The 20,147-nt window shown below is 39.3% G+C and overlaps 1 protein-coding gene across 2 annotated transcripts in view; it reads right to left on the bottom strand.

Annotated features, from left to right (window-relative positions):
- Window positions 1–519: 519 nt before the first annotated feature.
- The window catches only part of tspan9a (tetraspanin 9a), a 128,769-nt gene continuing 109,141 nt past the window's right edge, over window positions 520–20,147 (bottom strand). For both annotated transcript variants that reach the window (XM_008311856.3, XM_008311855.3), the window contains 6 exons: window positions 17,349–17,540; window positions 14,483–14,557; window positions 7,224–7,325; window positions 6,841–6,972; window positions 5,485–5,568; window positions 520–1,462 (listed from right to left, as the gene is read on the bottom strand). In XM_008311856.3, the coding sequence (XP_008310078.1) occupies window positions 1,391–1,462; window positions 5,485–5,568; window positions 6,841–6,972; window positions 7,224–7,325; window positions 14,483–14,557; window positions 17,349–17,540 (657 nt within the window). In that variant the 3' untranslated portion in view covers window positions 520–1,390. The remainder of the gene's footprint in view (window positions 1,463–5,484; window positions 5,569–6,840; window positions 6,973–7,223; window positions 7,326–14,482; window positions 14,558–17,348; window positions 17,541–20,147) is intronic.

Here is a 20,147-nt window from a genome sequence, read left to right as displayed (position 1 = left end):
AATGTCAGCAGAGATACTGCGTGAACGTTTGTGGCAAAAACCACGTCCTGGTTTCTGACAAGGAGCAGAGAAAACTCGGGTGAAAAAGCGAAGACGGAGTCAGACGTGGGTTGACAGCTAAAAGGAGAATGAAGAGGCCAGTGAGGATGTACGGAATCTGGGGAACATGAGAGAAAGCTAAAGCTAAAGCTAAAGCCGCCTCCACTAAGACGATTGATGGAGGAAGTGAGAGAAGCTCTGTTTTTGCCCCTCGTGCCCTCACTTCTTAGAATTTATATGTTCTCTTTGTCGCAGCTTACACACTATGATAAGAAAAAGAAAAACCCTCAAAGCTGCACACTCACAACAATTTCACTCTGTATTGTCAAAATAGAAAAACTCATCAGCCAGACTGTGTCACTTGACAGTTCTGGTGGCGTCCTAATAAACAGACATTTGTATTTTCTCTAAGGGAATACTGCTGCTGTACAGCATCAGGTGTTAGTGTGTGGGTGTGTATGTGTGCGTTTCAAGGTTAGATTTGAATTAAACAGTTTATTATTCAGATAATACTGCAACATTTGCTATAAAAATAAATCCAACGATGATTCTTCCTGCTACTTCACCCATGTCTCTACAGACAAATTCCTAAACACACGATTTGTGGATTATATATGACACTGACAGCTGCCCCTCTGCAGACACACACACACACACAAATTCACACGCAGACACACACACAAACTCACACGCACACACACACACACACACTCCTCTGCTCCTCTGACGGCTCATTCAGACCTGTTCAAGACTAAAGACACACTGACAAGGAGAGAAAAAAAAGGAAATAATTTGACATGTAGTCAGTTTGACATTTCAATGACACAGGTTAATCAGTGGAGAAGAAAACTACAGTAGCATGCCATTATGGAGCAGTCTTTCTTCATGTAGAAATGATAAGAAGAATTTCACTTCATTCAAAAAAAAAAAGGAAAAATATCTCCATAGCAGGTGATGAGTATAATCTGTTTCATATTTGTACTTCGACTGGGCAGAGGGCCTCAGAGTCTGCCGTCTCTTCCAGCCAAGTGTTAGTCCGAGGGAGGGGAAAAAGACGGCTAAGAAAAGGTACTGGAGTGGAGTGACAACCAAAGGGAGGACTCTCTTCCTTTGCAAAAAAAATGTGGATGTCCTTTCCCGTCCGATTGTGTTACTCTTTGGCAAAATGAAAAGTGACAGGTGAGAGCAGAGGCCGAATTGGAATCTGTACAGAAGACCTGGAAAGTGGTGCACGTGAGAAGGACACTCTAAAGAGGTTATTAAGTGAATCTGAAAGCAGGGGTGTTGTTTTTCAATCAGAGTCTTATCCCAACAGGAAGTGGCATTCCTCCACTCAGCGACCTCCCCAAGGTTAAGCGTCGTACTTTTTCCCCGTTCTGTGGATGTGGTGAAACAGTGTCATAGAGAATGCCATGCCCAGGAGCTGTGGAGGAGAGGAGAGGAGAAATGAGAAGAGGACAGGAGGGGAGAGGAGAGGAGAAGGGGGGAGAGAGAGAGAGAGAGAGAGAGAGAGAGAGACACAGAGAGAGAGAGAGAGAGAGAGAGACACAGAGAGAGAGAGAGAGAGAGAGAGACAGAGAGAGACAGAGAGAGAGAGAGAGAGAGAGAGAGAGAATTTCTATAGACACATGTATAGTGTGATTCCATTTGTGATGTACACACGTGTGTACGTGTGCCTCCGTGTGGTGGTTTCATGTTGACGCCTCAGGCGAGCTTGTGTTTTGATGTACAATAAATCCTGTGGTGAAGCGCGGGCATAATTTCTCCTTCCCTATTTTTTCCAGAATAGGGAAGCAAGCTTCAAATCTTTGCGACGCGGAGTGTGCACAGCGTGCACGAGCATCGAGTCAATGAAGCAAACTGAGATGCCACTAAGTCAAAGTTGCAAGCTATCTCTTTGAAGTTTCCATTACCCCTGATACATCAAACACAGGCATGAGGCTGATCCTAAAACCATTATCTGGCAACATTTGGATGGAGAGGGAACTGCAAAGTGATAAAAAGCAACGTGAACTCCCTGAGAACAGGCTCCACTGAGGATTCCTGTGGTATGCTATTAGCTCAGGAAATCTCTTCTTGTCTTCTCCTTTTTTTTGCCTTTCTCAGAAAAAAACAAAACATCATAAGCTGCTGTCAATCAAAGCCTTAAGTGGATTTTCTTGCAGAAGCAGGTTGGAACAAATGATAAAAAAAAAACCTAATTATTCACCTGTGCAGCTGGAATACACAACAAAATCATGTTGTGACAGTTGACAGCTCAATCCTTTTTTACCCCTTTCCCTTATTTACACTCTTTTTACGTCACGTAACACAATTACATCGACACAATTAACAAACAATTTTTAACAAAACAAACTGATCAGCTGGAGTTGCTCTTCTCTTTTAGATGTACTGGTTTTTAACTGGCGATTGTTTGTCATGTTTTTAAAGAAACCCTTTTTTAAACTATAAACCAGAAACCGCTGAACTCAACATTCTTAACTGTAATTAACTATGCAGATATACTTTAAGTTGGTGGTTCCCAGAATGGAGGGTGCAGAGTTATTTCAAGAGTCATGCAGAAGGTCAAATTACATTTTTAAAATATATTTTTAATTTGTGTCACACTGGGGAAAATTAGTTTTTTAATTAATTCCTCTGAGGGAATATTTGTTTTTAGAATTTACAGTATTTTAAATAAAGTTCAGTGGCTTTTGAAGCAGTAGCTGTGAATATGTTGATGTGGTAGGGGCTTGCCAATAGTTACTACTACAAAAGTATAAAAGGGGGTGCTGCAAACAAAGTTTACACTTACTCGTTCTTTTCACTGTGTCCCCTTAAGTAAAGTGAACTGTTCTCTAATATCTGCTCATCACTTCTGTATATTTCCATTCATGAAGTCATTTTTAGGATTTAGTTTTTTTTTCTTTCGTGAGTTCTCCTTTAACCTGAAAACCCAAAAAATACTATCTCTGCTCAATGGAGAATACGGTTGTTATTGGTCGATCCATGGATTAGAACTGAACAGAATTAAAGAAAACAAATATTAACTCCTCTGGTCATTAGGACATACATACATTATATTTTAGCCTTTGCAACAAATGCAGCATATATGTAAATCATTGGACAAAATAACCAAAACCAAACCAAAAATCTTCATTGTTTATCTGTGTCTCTGGTTTTTACATAACATTGAACAACACTGATTTTTAATGATCCTGCCCGACAGCTTATTCCTCGCTCTGCCTTTGAGTCTTACACTCTGACAGCTCAAGGTCTGATCCTGGGTCTGCAACTCATCACCTGTAACTGTGTGCGTAAATCTGAGGGAGAAAGTTTTGACATCCATTGATCCAAAAATAAAGTGATTGGTTTAGACAGAAGGGAGTGTCAGCAATTTAGTAGAAAAAAGAGTGTAAAATAAAAACAACAAAAAAAAAGTAAAAAAAAAATGGTCATGAATACACATTAGTCTGAAGTTGGCTGAAGTTCCTGCACAGCGCTGACTTTCTGTCAGAGAGGCTGTGAACTTCGGCTCATGTTCAAGCACCATCTTTCACCAAGGACAGTAAAATGTGCAGGGTCATAAAAAACTTTCAGATTTATTGTGAGGCCACTCACTCTGAGTGAACCACGGGTGCACAGAGTAGCAGAGTGAAGTAGCCATGCTTGTCACTCACAGTCCATGGGAAATAAAGCAAGAAAAAAGATAAAGGCATTAAAAAGTATAAAGAGAAAAGTTTTGTCTAGAGGACAAGACAGAGCATCGGGAGGAATATTAAGAAGGCACTGGAATAAAGGAATTTTAACCTCTGGATTAGGGATGAAGATACCAAAACTGGTATTATTGTCAGGCCTGATACTTGTGCACCAGTACATATGCATGTTAGTGCCGATCCAGCAAGTCCCCGGGTCCAGCATTGAATGTTTTCAATTGTAATGTGGTATTGGTGTAAAAGCTCTGCTCACTTTCTGTTCAGACAGCTCTGAACAGAAAGTTCTACTTTATTTATCTTAATATTTCAATATGTTTTACTGATTTATTGTCTAATTTGATAGGATTTTTTGTTTAGCAAAGAAGGGTTTGTTTTTTGTTTCCTTTGCATCTCACCCTACAATAATAACAATAATAATGAGAACTTAATTGATCCCACACCTGGGAAATTGTTGCATTAACAACAGATCTGTTTCAAAAGGCTGCCCAACAGGAGGCGCTTTAATCAGTGTATAACACTGCTTTCCTTTGTGGCATATCTCTTAAACTTAAAGAGACCGGTGATGGTACTATGTACAAAATTATATTGGCAAAAAACCCTACTCTGTTTGTTGACAGTATATGAAAATAACAAAAAGACTAGATCTATTTGTAAGTAAAACTGAGACAGGTAAAAGTATTTAAAAAAAACACCAAACCAAGCACAGTTACTGCTGTTGGTAATGGTACTCAAGAGATGGAGCTCTTTACAGACAGTTCGGCTGGGTGTCAGCTGCCTTGTAGACAATGGACAAATGAATGCTTTAAAGTCCCTCAGGCAAGGTGAAACAAAGTGGACACGGAGGTAGTTTCTCCTCCATCTGAACCCGTGACCTTTCTGTCTCCTGTGTGGAGTGATTTCAAAAAGAGTGATAGCGCAGTTCGTAAACCAAACTGAACACAGTGTCAGGACTTTACTCCTCTGTCGGCTACATATATATGCTTAACATCTGGAGATTTTTAGGGTGAGGACAGGAAAAAATAATAATAAAGAATATACCAACAATTAAATAAAATTGTATCAATTATTTATATGGAAAAAACAACAATTCACAGAAAACCCATCAGATTTTTTAACAACTCCCTATGAGAGCTATCAATATTACACTTACTGGTCAATGTAATACTATTTTTATCCAGTCACCGTTTGCAGTTATTTGAGCAATAATCTGAGTTAATCTGTGTAATACTGTTGGTTCCTGTGCGCTCCTACCGGTTCATTATAACGTATTTTTTACTCTGCTGTCCCCCTTACAAAGGCCAAAGTATGCTGAGAGGTGTTGATGTAAAGCAAAGCTAAAGACAAACCTCAGAAACATCCAGGAGTATCCAGCACCATCTCAGCCCAGCCTTTGATTGTGGATTCTGTATCTGCTCTTTCATAATCAGTATCTTTGCTCACCATCTTCTACTGTCTCCTTACATTACTGCAGCCAGCCTGGAACAAAGCCAGGTGGCTTTGATTCTTCCAGACAGGATCAGAGTTCAGAAGACACTGACTTAAATATTTCAATATGTGTGGGTTCCCACAACGCCCACTAAGAGCAGGCCTCATAAGTTTCTCTGCAGACAATGGTGGCACCAAGGCCACTGGCTGCACATAAATATGTTGCCAGACACACACACACACACACACCAGTGCACTGTGACACAGAGAGATAAAGAGAAAGAGAAAGGAGAAAGAGACAGAGAAGAAAACCTCAGCATCCTACCTGCACTACCAAGGTGACCATGCCTATGGTCACCAGCAGGTGCTTGTTTTCATCCAGCCATTCCTCCACCTTCTCAAAGCAGCCCTGGAATAAAGGCAGAAGTCTTGTCAGGTCACACTGAAAGCTAAAGGAAGGATTTTTTGTTTCAGTGTAACTGAAGTGTGATGTCACCTGTCTGGTCTGGAGACCCCTGTGACCCCCACCATTCAGTTCACACTTGTACAGGAAAAAGCATTACTCCTCCCTTTGACACATTTATGTACTTCCAAGAGACATTTTAAAGAAAACAAATGAATAACCCATGAGTGAGGAAGTTTATATCCAGAGTTGTGGGCCACATGTGCACTTTCTACTAAAAGTATTCCCACCTGAGTTCATTCTGTGGTCACTCTCGCTAACAGAAAGGTGGCGTATGGGGCTTAATGGTAGTTTCAGCTGCAGAGTGGTGCCCTTACATAGGTGTGGGCGCAGGAGCAACTTTAAAGTCTTTTGCTGAGTGTGTGGCCGTGTCCTCGGGGCAGGATTAAACACTGGCTTTTATTGCTCTTCTTCCCAGAGGACCAGCTCTATGTCTTACTTTTCCTCATTGTGGCAATTATATTAGAGCTTTTAATCCTCCACTTTGGACCTGCTAACAAACCACATGCCGTACCCACCGCAGAGCTGCCTTGTAATTGGAAATATTGAACTTTTTTTCTCAGAAACAGAAGGGGCGGCTGTGTTGTGAAATGGGAAATCTGGCGTGATCAGAATTCAGCGATTACAGGGAGCTATTCAGAGTATATTTCAATGAAGTATAAACGCTGTTATTAATCAGATGGAGTGCCACCAAATGAGCTGTTATTCTCCCATAATTATCAACTGTGGGAGCATATTAAATTCAAATGAGGGTAGTCAAAAAGTAACAAGACCAATTATATCTTCTTTTACTAACTAAACCACGTGAAGGTACATCTCTGTCTGAAACAGCTGTGTCAGTCATGGATTTGCCCAGATTTTTTATTTGTTATGTTTTATTTGTTTAGGTTTTACCAGCTCCTAAAATATTTGCTTATGTCAAATTCTTTAACCACACGTAGAAGTGATACATTTTTTATTTTTTTCTTCCAGAAACTAAAAGAATATATTATAGTATATAGGAATATGTTGAGTTCATAGATATGATATAAGGCACAATTGACCTTTTTTGTTAACTTTGTTTTGATTTGTAGTGGTTTTGACTTTCAGTCACTTGATTTTCATTTTATTTTCAATTCAATTTTACTAAATAAACCTTCATTTAATTCTGCCACTCTTGTGACAGGATGTACAATAATGCTACACGTCTTCATTTGATTCCAGTCATGATGAACTCACCCTGTTCCAGAACATGTTGGTGGAGTTGCGCCCACAGTTCTGGTAATGCTCCTGACAGCAGCGGTCAGGAACTACTTTCTCCTTCAAGGCATCATGCCAGTCTGTGTACGCAATGACCCCACAGCACTTCCACTGTCGAGGACACACACGTGTTTGGTTAAAACTTTAATACAACAAATGCGGGGACATGCATGAAACAGAATGTACTTTCACCATCTTTGACTTCTAATGTCCCATTAATGCAGCTGCTAACAACACGGGAGCACATACGCTGCAATACTTGAGCCAAATATTTGCATTTTGTTTAACAGGTAATGGGTATTCACAATCACAGGCTAATGTTTCCAATCAGTGATGTAATGCGTGCTGTGAGGTCTGCTTACCTCCGCCTGGATGATGTTCCAGGCGTTTCGCAGGCCCAGGTTGTTTTCAGAGTTGTAAAGAGCCAGTCCATCCTTTAGGTCCTGCTTAGCATTATCACTCACCTGAAATGACAAAGACAGGAGACTGGTTTGACACAAGTGACTAAAGGCTCGTGGGTGAGAACAGCTGTATTTGAAGTCAATATTTTTTTTTTATCATTCCGTAATCTCCTGCACCAAGAAAACATTTATAAAAATTGTTGAAAAAATATTTTTTTTTTGCAACAACAGTTTAAATGATCATTGATTTAAGATTTAAGTCTGTTTGGACAAGAATATGTGAGGGTCAAAATGACACGCAGGCTGTAGCTGAGATTATTTTGATTTTATTTGGTGGCTGACATAACTAGCCAAAATAAAAATACTACACAAACATAAGATTAAAATAAAACATCCCTGTAAAGGCATGACAGCAGAGCCACACAGGAACCATTTCAACAGTTGTTTTAGATATGAGGGTAATTATAACTGGGTAAAATAATATTTTGTATTTGTAAGGGCAAAACAGATTACATTACAATAGATGAAACACACTGCCTAAGAGAAGATTTAAACCATTTGTCTTCATTCAGTGAGAGGCTGGTAGGCTGAAGAATCAAACAAATTTGAGGTTTAATATCTATCTATCTATCTATCTATCTATCTATCTATCTATCTATATATATATATATATATACTTACATCGTTCTATAGGTTTATATATACATATACTGTATGAGGGACTGGGGTTTTGTTGCAGGGGTTAATGACTGTATTGGTGCAGTAAGGGAATTCATCGGTGGGAACAAAAAAATAAAAGCTCTTACAGCTGCAAGCCACAGCAAAACTATTTGCAGAAAAGAACTGAGAACAGAGAAAAAAAAGTCCGACTAATGTTTTTCACAGACCAGTTCTAATTTCCTCTGCAAAGAAGGCATTTTATTAATCACACAGAGCTGACTTGGATCATTCTGTAAACTCTCTGAAAAGAAGTTTCATATCATTTTCTTCTTTTCTTATTCCAAATCACTGCTGATATAAAGCAGAGTGTGTCGGCGTGCCGCTCCTCAGAGCAATTGCAACGGGAAAAAAGAATGAGAGGAACAGCAACATCATCAATCTCTGCCTCATACTTTGTTTCATCCTCCAACCTCTCCGCTCCATCTCATGTGATAGCACTCGCTCATTACTGACTCCTTGCACTAGAAGAGTCAGACTTTAACGACTTAAACATAGTCAGAGGAGAGCAGGGGCCTTCCTCCAACAATTAACGTCCTCCTCTGAGTGTCCAACATGTCATGTCTCTGCATGTCATCTGTTAGGTCTTTGTTACAGCCTGACATCAAACTTAATGATCCAGATTTACTGCTAACGAGAGACAGACAAACGACTCCGGAAACAAACCAGAGGTTGGATCTTGCAACACTTGACCTATTTTTTTCTTTGCTAAATGAGCAGATTCAAACACAGGCTCTGATGCATCAGACTATTTTTACACATCTGATTCAACACGCTTCGTTACTGAAACCTATGTTGCCGGGGCTGGAAATTGTTCACAGAGAATTACGCTTACATCACCAGTGTCTGTCACTGGCCCGCTCCTGCTCCAACAGTGCTTCAGTGTTCTTCAGAAGAACATTGACAAAGCTCCGAGACACAGCTCCAAGTTGTTTTTTACATAAATAAGCCGGCGGTTTCCTCTGGGCTGACCAAGTTCATGTTCAACCATTCAGGACAGCACATTCATCACAGAAATCCTGGGTTGGACTCAGAGTTGCAGAGATGGAGAAATGCAGAAAGAAGAGCGTATACAGTTTGGAGGGAGATGTAGGGTTGGCCTGGAACAGATGGTGTTCCACTGTCAGCCTGCACAACAGCAGTGATGGATGTGAGGTAAACACGGGGTCAGAAATGAGAAGGGATTCATGGTGTTCCAGAAATATTCAGATTTGTTCTTGACATTCTCATGTAAAGCTACTATAGAATAATATATAGAGCTAACTTAATTCTGTACAAACTGTACAAATGCTAAGCTACCAGCTAGGCTTGCATAGTGCATAGACAACACGTTTTGCATTTAAAAGCAAAGTCATCATGATTGTGTTTGTCTGCCAACAATCAGAAGTGTTTATGCTTGTTATCAACGTTTGTTTTAATTTTTTATTTCTTCTATGGCTCTCAAAATGAAGGCATTAACTGGGATATTTCTTTGTGAAATTAACCAAATTAAACTTTTTCAACAAATCGTTCCACGTGCAGAATGAAGAATGAAGCATAAAATACCTCTAACAATCAGCTTTTGACTTTCAGATCAGACACTGGACTTTTCTTCGGACCAGGTCAATCAGTAAGTCTACATCTGCAAAGCTGATTTTATTTTTTTTTTTTTTGTGGTCATATTTAGGAATGGTAATTTATCTAAATTAAGTGAGATTAATTAGTGATTTTTTTTTGCAGGGACTTTGATGACAATGAGTTATCCCTCCAGTTTATATCAAGGAACACTCTAGAGACAACAACTGATTCCTTTGCCTTTAAAGTTGAGCTTTATGTCTTTGGTTATGGGACCAAATAAATGTCTTCTTGACATGTTTAGGATGCTGTCTGGAGCCCTCTGTCACCCGTTGAGGTCAAGAAGTTTTTTCTCACTGATTTTGCTAATGTTAACATGCCACAATATTTACTAATGCTAACCTATTAATGTGTATTTCTCATGCCTGAAAAAGGTACAACTTTATAAATCTCCCTAATATATGAGAGAGCAAGTACAAAACTTGAGAGATGTGAAATAATTTTATTAAATATTATCTAATATAACCAATTAACACAAAACTTGAGAGATGTGAAATAATTTCAAATATTATCTAATATAACCAATTAATTACCTGAAAGGACAATCAAACTTAACTAGAAACTGGTGTAAAAGAATAAAAATTCAATGAAGGTCGAACATTGACCTTTAATTGACCTTTGTTTCTTTCTTGAAAGGGTTCTTTAATGTACACTTGTCTGCACTACTGCTTTATGGATGTACTGTATGTATCCAAGTAATGCAGAGAAGTACATATACCCTGGGCCTACAGTACTGTATATGATTTGTGATCACAGTCTGCTGTAATGAAGTCCGGGCAGATTTGGGTGATTATTTTTCATGTTTCTGCACAGTCTGTGTGGGTGTAACATGGGAAAGCGACTGAAACGCTTGCATGGAATTTGAACGTTAAAGAAAAACTCTCAATAGCTGCTGAATTTATACCATTTTATAGCAAAATGCAGTTTTTGCTGCAAGGCTTTTTGACTTTATTTTGTATTCAAATTAAAGACTTTTGTTTTTGCAGTTACTCTTAGCTAGGAATAAGAGGTTAATCTCAATTAGGTAAATCTGTAAACTGAGATTAAATCAAAGAAATACTATTTAACCTGCTTATATTTTATATAATAATCTCTGTTTGACAATGACGTCCAGGCCACGTGTGTTAGGTCAAAGACTGACTCATTAGGCTCTCATGACCCTGTATATAAGCTCACGTTGCCTTTTGTCTTTCACTGTTGCCCTTATAACGCAGGACATAATATGTTTGATGACTTTTACAACACTTGCGCAGCAAGTGTAATAAATGATGTGGATGGAATTAGCTGTAGAGACAGAGGTCCCCAAAAGCAAATCATTAAACAAGATACTTAATTCTCTCTGTAACTCAGTGAGCCTGTGCTGGCCAGAATGCAGCAGTAGACAGAGTGAGGAGAAGATCATTGAGTCCCAAAATAAAAGCAGTCTGAAGAGATAAAGCATCACCGGGGCTTGAACATCGATTGCAAACAAATACACCACATTAGAGATGCTGCGCAGTGCCCCGCTTACACTCTCCGGCAGTCATGTGACTAGTACTTGATTTCATTACACAAGTCTATACCTCAGTATACACACACAGTTTAATTTAATTGGACCGGCGTCCTTGACCCTGTTTACATGAATTTTAAAAGTATGGTTCTACCTGCTTCAGTAACAGAGATATAACATTCCCCTCGCCTTATGTAAATGTAATGAGCGTCTTCCGTCTGGTAAAGTGACTACTCCCTCCCACACCTTTTCGCCACATTTTCTATCCTTAGCTTTAATTTCTCACCTACACTTTCCTCTAACCTGTATCCATGTGCTTTTCTAATCCCTCCTCATCCTCCATTTTCATCTTCCTGTTAACATCTCCACATTTTTGTGTACTCCATCTCCTTTCCTTGCCAGTTTCTGCTTCCTCATTCCGGGTTAATAAAGTTTCTGTTGTGCACAGCCTGGTTGGTTGGGTCGACGGAGGCGCAATGAGGTCACAATGTTAAAGAAGGATGGCTGTAATCAGGTTTGTGGGCCAGCCATCTGCTGTAGTCAGCTGGTTGCTTACTGCGGAGCCAGCCTTTGTTATAATACGGCTTCTACCTGGCATTTAATCAAAGAGCTTAACACTTTTGGGCTGTAGAGCCAGAGAGAAAGTACCAACAAATAAGCCATACCTGCTGGCAGGGCTGCCGGGGAGAAATAGACAAGAGAGAAATTTTCCATTAACAAGAAGGAGCTACACCTCTTAAGCAGGATTAAACCGTTGTAAATAAGGAGGGAGAGAATGGATGACTAAGTGCAAGTGGTGACACAATAAGTTCCTATTATAAACACAGACACTATATATTTAAATCTACTGTGCCTCTCACTGAGAGCTTGGTTCTTGAAAGCTCCGCCGTTTGCAAAGGTGCTAATCGTGACTTAATGATGATAACATTTGAAACATTCAAATATCTGTTTGCACTCTCTCTGTTGATGCACATTTTGAACAGTCATAATGCTGTGTGTTCCAGACTTGTTAATAAATGCCTTGTGATAAGGAGATCAAATGAGAGAAGTGAATTAAGGATTCCTCTGATCACACACTGTAGCTGCGGATGTGGTGAGCATTCCACAGAAAGAAGAGAAAAGGGAAACATCCGGCATCATCTGAAAGCCGTGTGTCCCATCGAATCTTAGTGTTAATTGACATATAACTATGCCTGAGTAACAAAAGCACCACATTTTCAGACACAACTTATTTTAAGAGCTGCAAGCAAATGCCAACACTATTAATGAAATAATTTGAAACAATGACCCTTCGTTCCAGTGACATATGGAGCCTTAAAAGAAATACAAACAACTGCCTTTAATTACTCTGCAACGTCGTTTTATACCTCATTAGGCCTGTATCAGGATGAACACTGCAGGATAATTGAACACACTTTAAATAGCAACACCAAAAAACAATCTAAAAAAAGGTTCTGGATCTTCCCATTCAGTTGTTTACTTGAACCACCATTTCTAAAGCAAAACAAAACATTTAACCACACAGTTAACTTTTGTTTTTAATGGGATTCCTAAATTGATTACTGTAATACATTCCAAGAAGGAATGAAGAGCAAACTCTGTGAAAACTCACTGGTCAGGTATAAAGAGTGTTCATCTGAAGAACAGCCTCTGCAAACAAAGAATTAAGAAAATAAATCTTTTTTTTTTAGGTTTCAAAGCACCGCAGCGTAGAGAATTTATGCCTCTCATTATTGTCGGTAATAACATAATTACCAAAAATAGCTGCGCGGACTCAGGACTACTGTAGGAAATGATTTTGCTGCTACATCAAATTAAATTATACAACCGTTTTGTGCAGAACCCTCCAAACCTTCTGTCTAAACTTAATGCTAATAATATGTTGTGTGATCATGTGTATATGATTTAACAAGATTCAATTTGAAAAGAGTGTGATTAACAAGGCATTGTTAATCACAGTTATGGCGTGAGTTTAATACAGATTATATGTGAAGATACGATTAAAGGCTTCAATCCCAAGAAATGATATTATATTTTAAGCAGGGTGCTGCAGAAATCACTCTACAGAAATGTGTTACATTGTAGACAAAGAGCTCATGTGTTAGACTGGCCATTATGTTCTATTACATGGTGAAGAGGAGAATAAGATGACAATGACCATGACTCCTTAAAGCTAAGGTTTTTTAAAAGGCAAAAAAAAAAGTTCCAGATTCAAAAGGACACGTTTTCGTAATCTCTATTTCTTAGCCACAAAGAAATGTAATTAAAATAAATTTGGATGCGACCCAGCGGTAAACACAACTCTGTGCCTATTTACTGCATCTGTTTTGCAGAAAACAATTTCTTAATTAGTTCATACTTATCAAATTGGAGCTTCCTTGGAAATAAAGTGCGTTGAAATTCCATTTGTGGCAAAGACAACACTTCCTCACGACTATTATTCCTCACCATCATCTCATTACAGAATCCTCAGCGTCTTGCCCCGTTACAGTTTATGGGGAGGATGCTGAGTCAACAGGCAATTTATTTAAACTGCTAGGAAGGTTAAACATTTGGATTTTATTCTAATTTTCTTCAGGTTAAGCCAATATATATTTTAGAGACGTGTATTTACTCCCAGCAGGTCGTGCCTGTAAACTCTGATCTGAATCTGGGGACGGATTGGCCATCAATGATTTTCTTTATCTGAAATTAGTTTAAGAGATAACTTCAGAACCAAGAAGGAAAATTAACTCTCCTTCCAAGAGGGAGGCGACACACTGATGTTAGTCTACTAAATATAAATTAGACTGAACCACCAGCCTCGTGTCCTTGAGAACAGACAGGAAGACCTCACTGCTTGTCTTACTGACGGCATTTGTCGTCTTCTGAACAAAGGATCTGTCAAGTTAGTTAGTGATCCCTGGATGGACATATCATCCTCTGAAGTTACACACACACACATGTGTAGCCCTGACTACAGCACACCAGAAGGTCATGGGAAATGTGACTACGACCAAATACAGGAAGCCAACTGGTGGAGATTGGAACTGCATTTTGGGCCTAACCTTTGGCTCCAAGGTTAAAGAGAGAGAAAAGACCCCCGACCTCCTGGACAAAAAACATCTCAATTTAAAAAGTCTAATCTCTGAAGCCTGGATTGAACAGGAACACACACAGAGAGATGTATTATGCAGTCTGTGTGTGTGTGTGTGTGTGTGTGTGTGTGTGTGCGTGTTTGAAAGCTTAATACTATTATATTCTGAGTTTAGAGGTTTCAGCAAGCAGCAAATGCCTCACAGTGCTGACAACGCTGTAAATAGAAACTGTATAGACTTTGTAACAAAGCACCCTGTCTGTTAACAGGAAAGTTAAGAGACAGAAACATTCAGTCATGAAGCACACGGTGTTGTGAACTTACCTTATCTGAGTACACAAAGAAGAGGATGAGCAATATCAGCTCTGCTAGCAGGATTATCAGCAGGACGATGAAGAACTGTCAACGACAAAGACAAGGTTGAGTTCCAGACAGTGAATCAAACATGTCAGTGCAATTAAAACAGACTGAGCATTCACCTGACAGACACTGCATCACTGCTGGTATTAAACGTTAAATGACACTTTTAATACAAATGCTTTCTGTGAGTTCACGTTCTTCTTTCCTGTCATTTTTGTTTAAGAGGATAATTTAACATCAGGTGGATGAAATATATTTGCTGTCTTGTTCAAAGACAACCATGTTTCTTTATATACTGTTAAGGTTAATGGTTGATGTGATGGTTAATATTTTATGTCACATTGTAAATGTAGGGCTCATGTGTTTTACTAGTCTTTTACTGAACTCCACTAACTATACATCGTCACCACTAATTAGTTTCATAAAGGACTGTTTTTTTCATAAGTTAAATAATAAAGATTGGAGTTCAGCAGCAAAATCTACATGGGCCCAGTTGCCCTGAATAATAAAATGTAGTAGCAGAGCCTGGGCTTTAATACCTTCTCCTATAAATTTCCCAGACAACCTTGCATCTCATCAACTATTCTCCTCTCCCGTCTTGACTCCCTCTTGCTCAATATTTAATAACAAGTTCTTCCACACAGCATGGGCGGAGGCGCACAAACCTGGATTTTGGAAAATCTAATTCCAAACTCACGTGGGAGGCAGGAGAAAAGACGATTTTGTGTCAAGACTCAAATTAAATTGTTACAAATGTTCTTCATTGGTATCTGGCTTGCCAGTTTACTATATCACTCTGGTGCCCACGCAGTCATATTTTCCTGTTAAGAGAAAGCCACATCGTCTGTGGGGGTAAATAACTCGTGCTATGAATGTTTTGGTGGAAATAAACATGTTTACTCCTTATTTACATGCAGCGACGTGGGTTCATTTTTTCAATATTTTTTGGAAGCAAATATTACTGTGAAGAGCTTCTGTTCGGGACAAATGTTTCACTGCTCTGTCCCTCGCTCGCTTAATACACGCTTGCGAACCAATTGTGCAGCAAAGAGAACCCTAAACTCACTGCAGTTGATGTCTTTGAATTCTACGTATCCAGGGAGAGTTATCCATTCAGTATATCCAGGGATAATCTGTCAAGGTAAATGCTTAGATCTGTTTGCCTCAGAAGATCTAAACCCACTCTGATCTTTATTGGACTGGATACAGTCTTCAACGCTACACACGAGAAAAAATACTCACAGTTGCTGTCACATTAAATCAACTAATTGTGGCAACCTGTTGAAAAGACCAGAGCCAAAAATGGCCGACATAAGAACTGCACATTTTTTAATTAAGTCTCTGTTATTCTCACCTCTCCGTCCCCACCCTGTGCTCCCCATGTCTTCCCTCTATTTCACAGTTGTTAGGCAGCTGATATATTGCTAAACACTGAGTATTTGGTTGTAACGTCCAATGATGCAACAGCTTGCTCACTGCTCATTTTACTTTTCTACACAGGGGACCTGCAACCTTATTCCAAACACGGAAATCCCAGAGGTTTTAGTTTCAGTTAAAAAAATACAAAATTGGAAAACATAGGTCTGTGTAATATATAATATAAGTCACCTCCTGAGCAGTATAAGACTATGTGCAGTGGAGTCAACATTTGTGTGTGTGTGTGTGTGATTTTCCTCTGAGAGCAGAAGGTTTTATTCAAAGCTGACTGACATCCTGTCTGTCCCTCTACTGTCTGCCCTGTGGGTCAAACTGGAATTATACTGGTACATTTACATTTGTCTGTGTGTTCCATAAATATACATTAACTCTATATTTCAGAGATTAAGTTGATGTTTTTGCAGTATTTGGCTTGAAGACTTACTCCTAAGGGATTTAAACATCAAAATTATAGATTATACATATCATCAGTTGTCACAAGAGGGCACCGTCTTCAGTCATGACAACTAATAGCTACTTTTGCAGAGCAGAGAATATGACGGAAAATCAAAAGCTATATATGCCACCATCTTTTGGCATCAACAGATATTAGAGGCGTTTCCTTGTCGTGCATGAAACCGAAGGATTGACCCCAGTCCTTACTATACCTTGTACCAGCGTTTGGCAGCGCAGAAAAGAAAGCCAGGGGGGCCACAGTTTGCCCATATCTGATGTAAATGAACTGTCCCAGATTTGGTTCTTGGATTCTTTTGAAATGTTTTAAAAACAAAGTGGGAATTACAGATTGGTGGAATTTATGTTTTTTTTTTTTCCTTCGTCCAGATGCCACAATTACTGCATTGTTATGTATAGTCTAGAACAGTGATTCCTAAACACTGTGCTGTTGCTCACTAGTGTGCCGTGAAAAATGATCAAATTTCACTTAATTGGGCTGAAAACTATTATTTATTTATTGCATATAATTTTTCTTTGCTTGTCAAAGCATAAAAGGCAGAGCAATTAAATAGTCTTCTGCTAGGTGGCAGCAGATGGCTATAAAAAAAGATCTGTTTAAGAAGATCTTAATGACTGTCTTTCTTCAATTGCTGCCTGTATATAAGTGTCGTCTTCAACTAAACAGCCCGAGATTTTGACAAATATGATGTCATTTAAACAAGACGATTATTATATTTCACTACCTATACTTTCTATTAGATTTATGTTTAGTGGTGTGCCTTGGGTTTTTTCCTAATGATATATTTACCCAAATATGGTTCCCAGCATTTGTGTTCAGTATTATGTGAGCCATGTTAAAGTTTGTGAAAAACCTGGAGCGTATGTATTTCTGCATGGTCAGCTGCGCCTGTGGATCTTATTTACAATGCAGTGCTGTGGAGGTTTGTAGATAACTCACGCTCAGAAGCAGGCACTTGTTCTCCTTGATGGCACCCAGGCAACCAAAAAAGCCCGTTACCATGACAATGGCACCGATAGTGATTACCATGTTGGCAGCTGACAGTGAGGGGAATGAGGGTGAGAAAGTGGCAAAGCTGCCCTGAGACACAGATAGCCAGATGCCCACGCCGAGCAGCCCACAGCCACATAACTGCAAGACATAAAGGTGAGGAGAGAACAAATAAAGTGAGTAAAGACAGAGGAAGATAAGACACCATATTTTCAGGGATAGCAGTTGATTTGTAGGTAGCACATTAGACTTCTAAGGACTAACCCGTTTATAGATATTGAAATGGAGGAGACAGTAGGGTTGGGTCAAAAATACTTCAAACCATAGCCTTAGGGAAAATAGACATGCAGCAAGTAATCATCAAAAACTGCTTAAAACACTACATGATTATACCAATTACTTTTATGACATGCCAATAAATGTTCTGCAAGAGTGATTAGATACGGTCCGTGATGTTTTTCCTCATATGAATTGATGTTAAATTTACAAATTTAAAACTAAACCTACATGCAGTAGACTTGAAATACTCTAGAGGGAGCAACCCTGATTCCCATTGAACCTTTTTCAAAGTCCCCACTGATGTGTGTGAGGTCTGAAGTCCTCTTACATTTATGGCTTTGATTGGTGAAGTGGAGCGTCCCGCTCACTGATGTGTAGGTCCATCTATCAGAGATAAGAGCCATACAACTTGTGAACCACTTGGTGAAATATAGGCTCGGGGTCTAAGTGGTAATATCCTGACTGCATCTAATAGAATGAAATACGACAATACTGCCAAGAAAAAAGAAATCCAAATGAGGTAGAATAGGGAAAGGCACTATGGTAAATCAATGCAGTTCTACACTCCTTGTTTGTTCACTCTGCTTACGTATTTGCTCTCATCTTCACACCTCTGCACTACAAACCTTTAATACCAGTCAGAAATATAGACCTGCTGTGCAAATGAGCAGAACAGGACGAGGCATACGTGTAAGTATGACTTGCAGAAACGCAGAGACTGCTGAATAGCCTTATACAAACTCAATACAAATGGCATTCCCCAAATGTGGATCCACTTTTAAAATGAATAAAGAAAATGTGTGAATGGATCATTTCCTTTGAAACATAGTTAAATTCCATCATGCAGTATGACAATCTAAATTGTATTTATCAAAACAGATAAAAATAAATAAATAAGCACAAGTGAACATTTGCAAGTTTATTGCATTCCATTCTCTTGCTACTGTAATGTGAGTTCCCACTGTTTCCAAAAACAAGTCCAGACATCTGTCATCTGACAACAGAGCACTTTACCACTGTGTTTGTGTTGATTTAAGATAAATAAGTACAAAATACTTTAATGTAAATAATTTACTTGATTTCAAAACTGTCAACCTATGTTATCATACATGTAATTTTTTTTTTTTTAGAGTTATAGAACAATGAGTGACAGTTCACGACAGTTTCATCATGCCCACAATTCTACTCTAAATGCCCCATCAATCGATAACATTTAAGTGTGACTTTTTTTATGTGACCCTCACCAGTGGTGGAAGACACCTCAGGTCTAATGAGCCCTGTGAGATGGATGGATATGTAAACCCTCTTCAAACAGCCTCCTCTCATATGTCACATCATCTACCTCTCATTAACCTTTGACCTTTGAGGCTTGATTTGTGCTGATTGACCTCCATGGATGAGTGCTCGGGTAAGTACACAGCAGCACAACAGGGTTGATGAATGATACAGTGGCTCACACCATGAAGAGTCAGGCGTGACTGAAAGTAATTAAAGGAGGAGAGAGAGAGAGATAGAGAAAAGACAAAAGTATCCATTGAATAAATTACAGAACTCATTCTGCGAGAGAATTCTTAAATTTTACCAAGGCTGCAAACAAGACCCTTCCCATCTGCATTCGATAGGATATTTGTTTTAATATGAGAATAAATAAAGGGTCGTAGAAGGTCTCAAACTGAGCACTATTCTAAGGTTGCTCTTAAAGGAAAGAGGAGGAGATTCAGTGTCAGAAACTGTGTTCATTTGTCTTTTTGCAGCTGAAAAATGGTCCTAAGAAGACCTTCAATCACATGGCATGTAAATAATTCACAGGACTGTACCCGTATGTAGGCGCCGGCTTGGCCATATACAATGTTTTGATTAAAAATGAGCGCATGATATTATCAATTGAAAGTTGCTGGTAAAGGTCGTGTCCTTATGCAGAGCAGCTGACGAAGACTCACAGCTGGGACTATCCAGAAGGCCAGGTTATATGGAGCATGAGGAATAGTTCAGGAAAGTGGAGGAGGACTAGTAAATCCAGGAAGAACAGGTAGATTTATTGTGACTGAGAGGGTGAAGCGCCAAAGAGTTCAAAGTCCAGGTGGGGAGGGACAACTGCCTCCACTTAATTGCGTTTAATGTCCAGTGAAGAGTGCTCATCCACGTCAGTCACTTTCTTAAGTGACCATGAAAACCAACAGCCCCCACTAAATCTGTCGGACCGTGGTCTAATCTCGGCTCTGCTCCTAATTACATTACGACTACTTGTGCGTTGGCTGCTGCTGCTACAACAAAGCACTGTAACCAGACCTCTGCATCTGTGCTACAGGAAATACCTCTGTAGTAAGCTCTGATCTCACTTCTTATCTGACATTAGCATGTGCCACTGAGCTTGACCTCAAGTCCCACTGCTGAGCTTCTTATCTTCTTGATGTTTTATATCCCATCTGTATGGTAGGATCAAGGCATCTACAAACCCTGATGAGGTTT

Source organism: Cynoglossus semilaevis, chromosome 6 (genome assembly GCF_000523025.1).
Source record: "Cynoglossus semilaevis isolate Cse_v1.0 chromosome 6, Cse_v1.0, whole genome shotgun sequence".
Classification (NCBI taxonomy): Eukaryota; Metazoa; Chordata; class Actinopteri; order Pleuronectiformes; family Cynoglossidae; genus Cynoglossus; species Cynoglossus semilaevis.
This window is presented reverse-complemented; position numbering and strand designations above follow the sequence as displayed.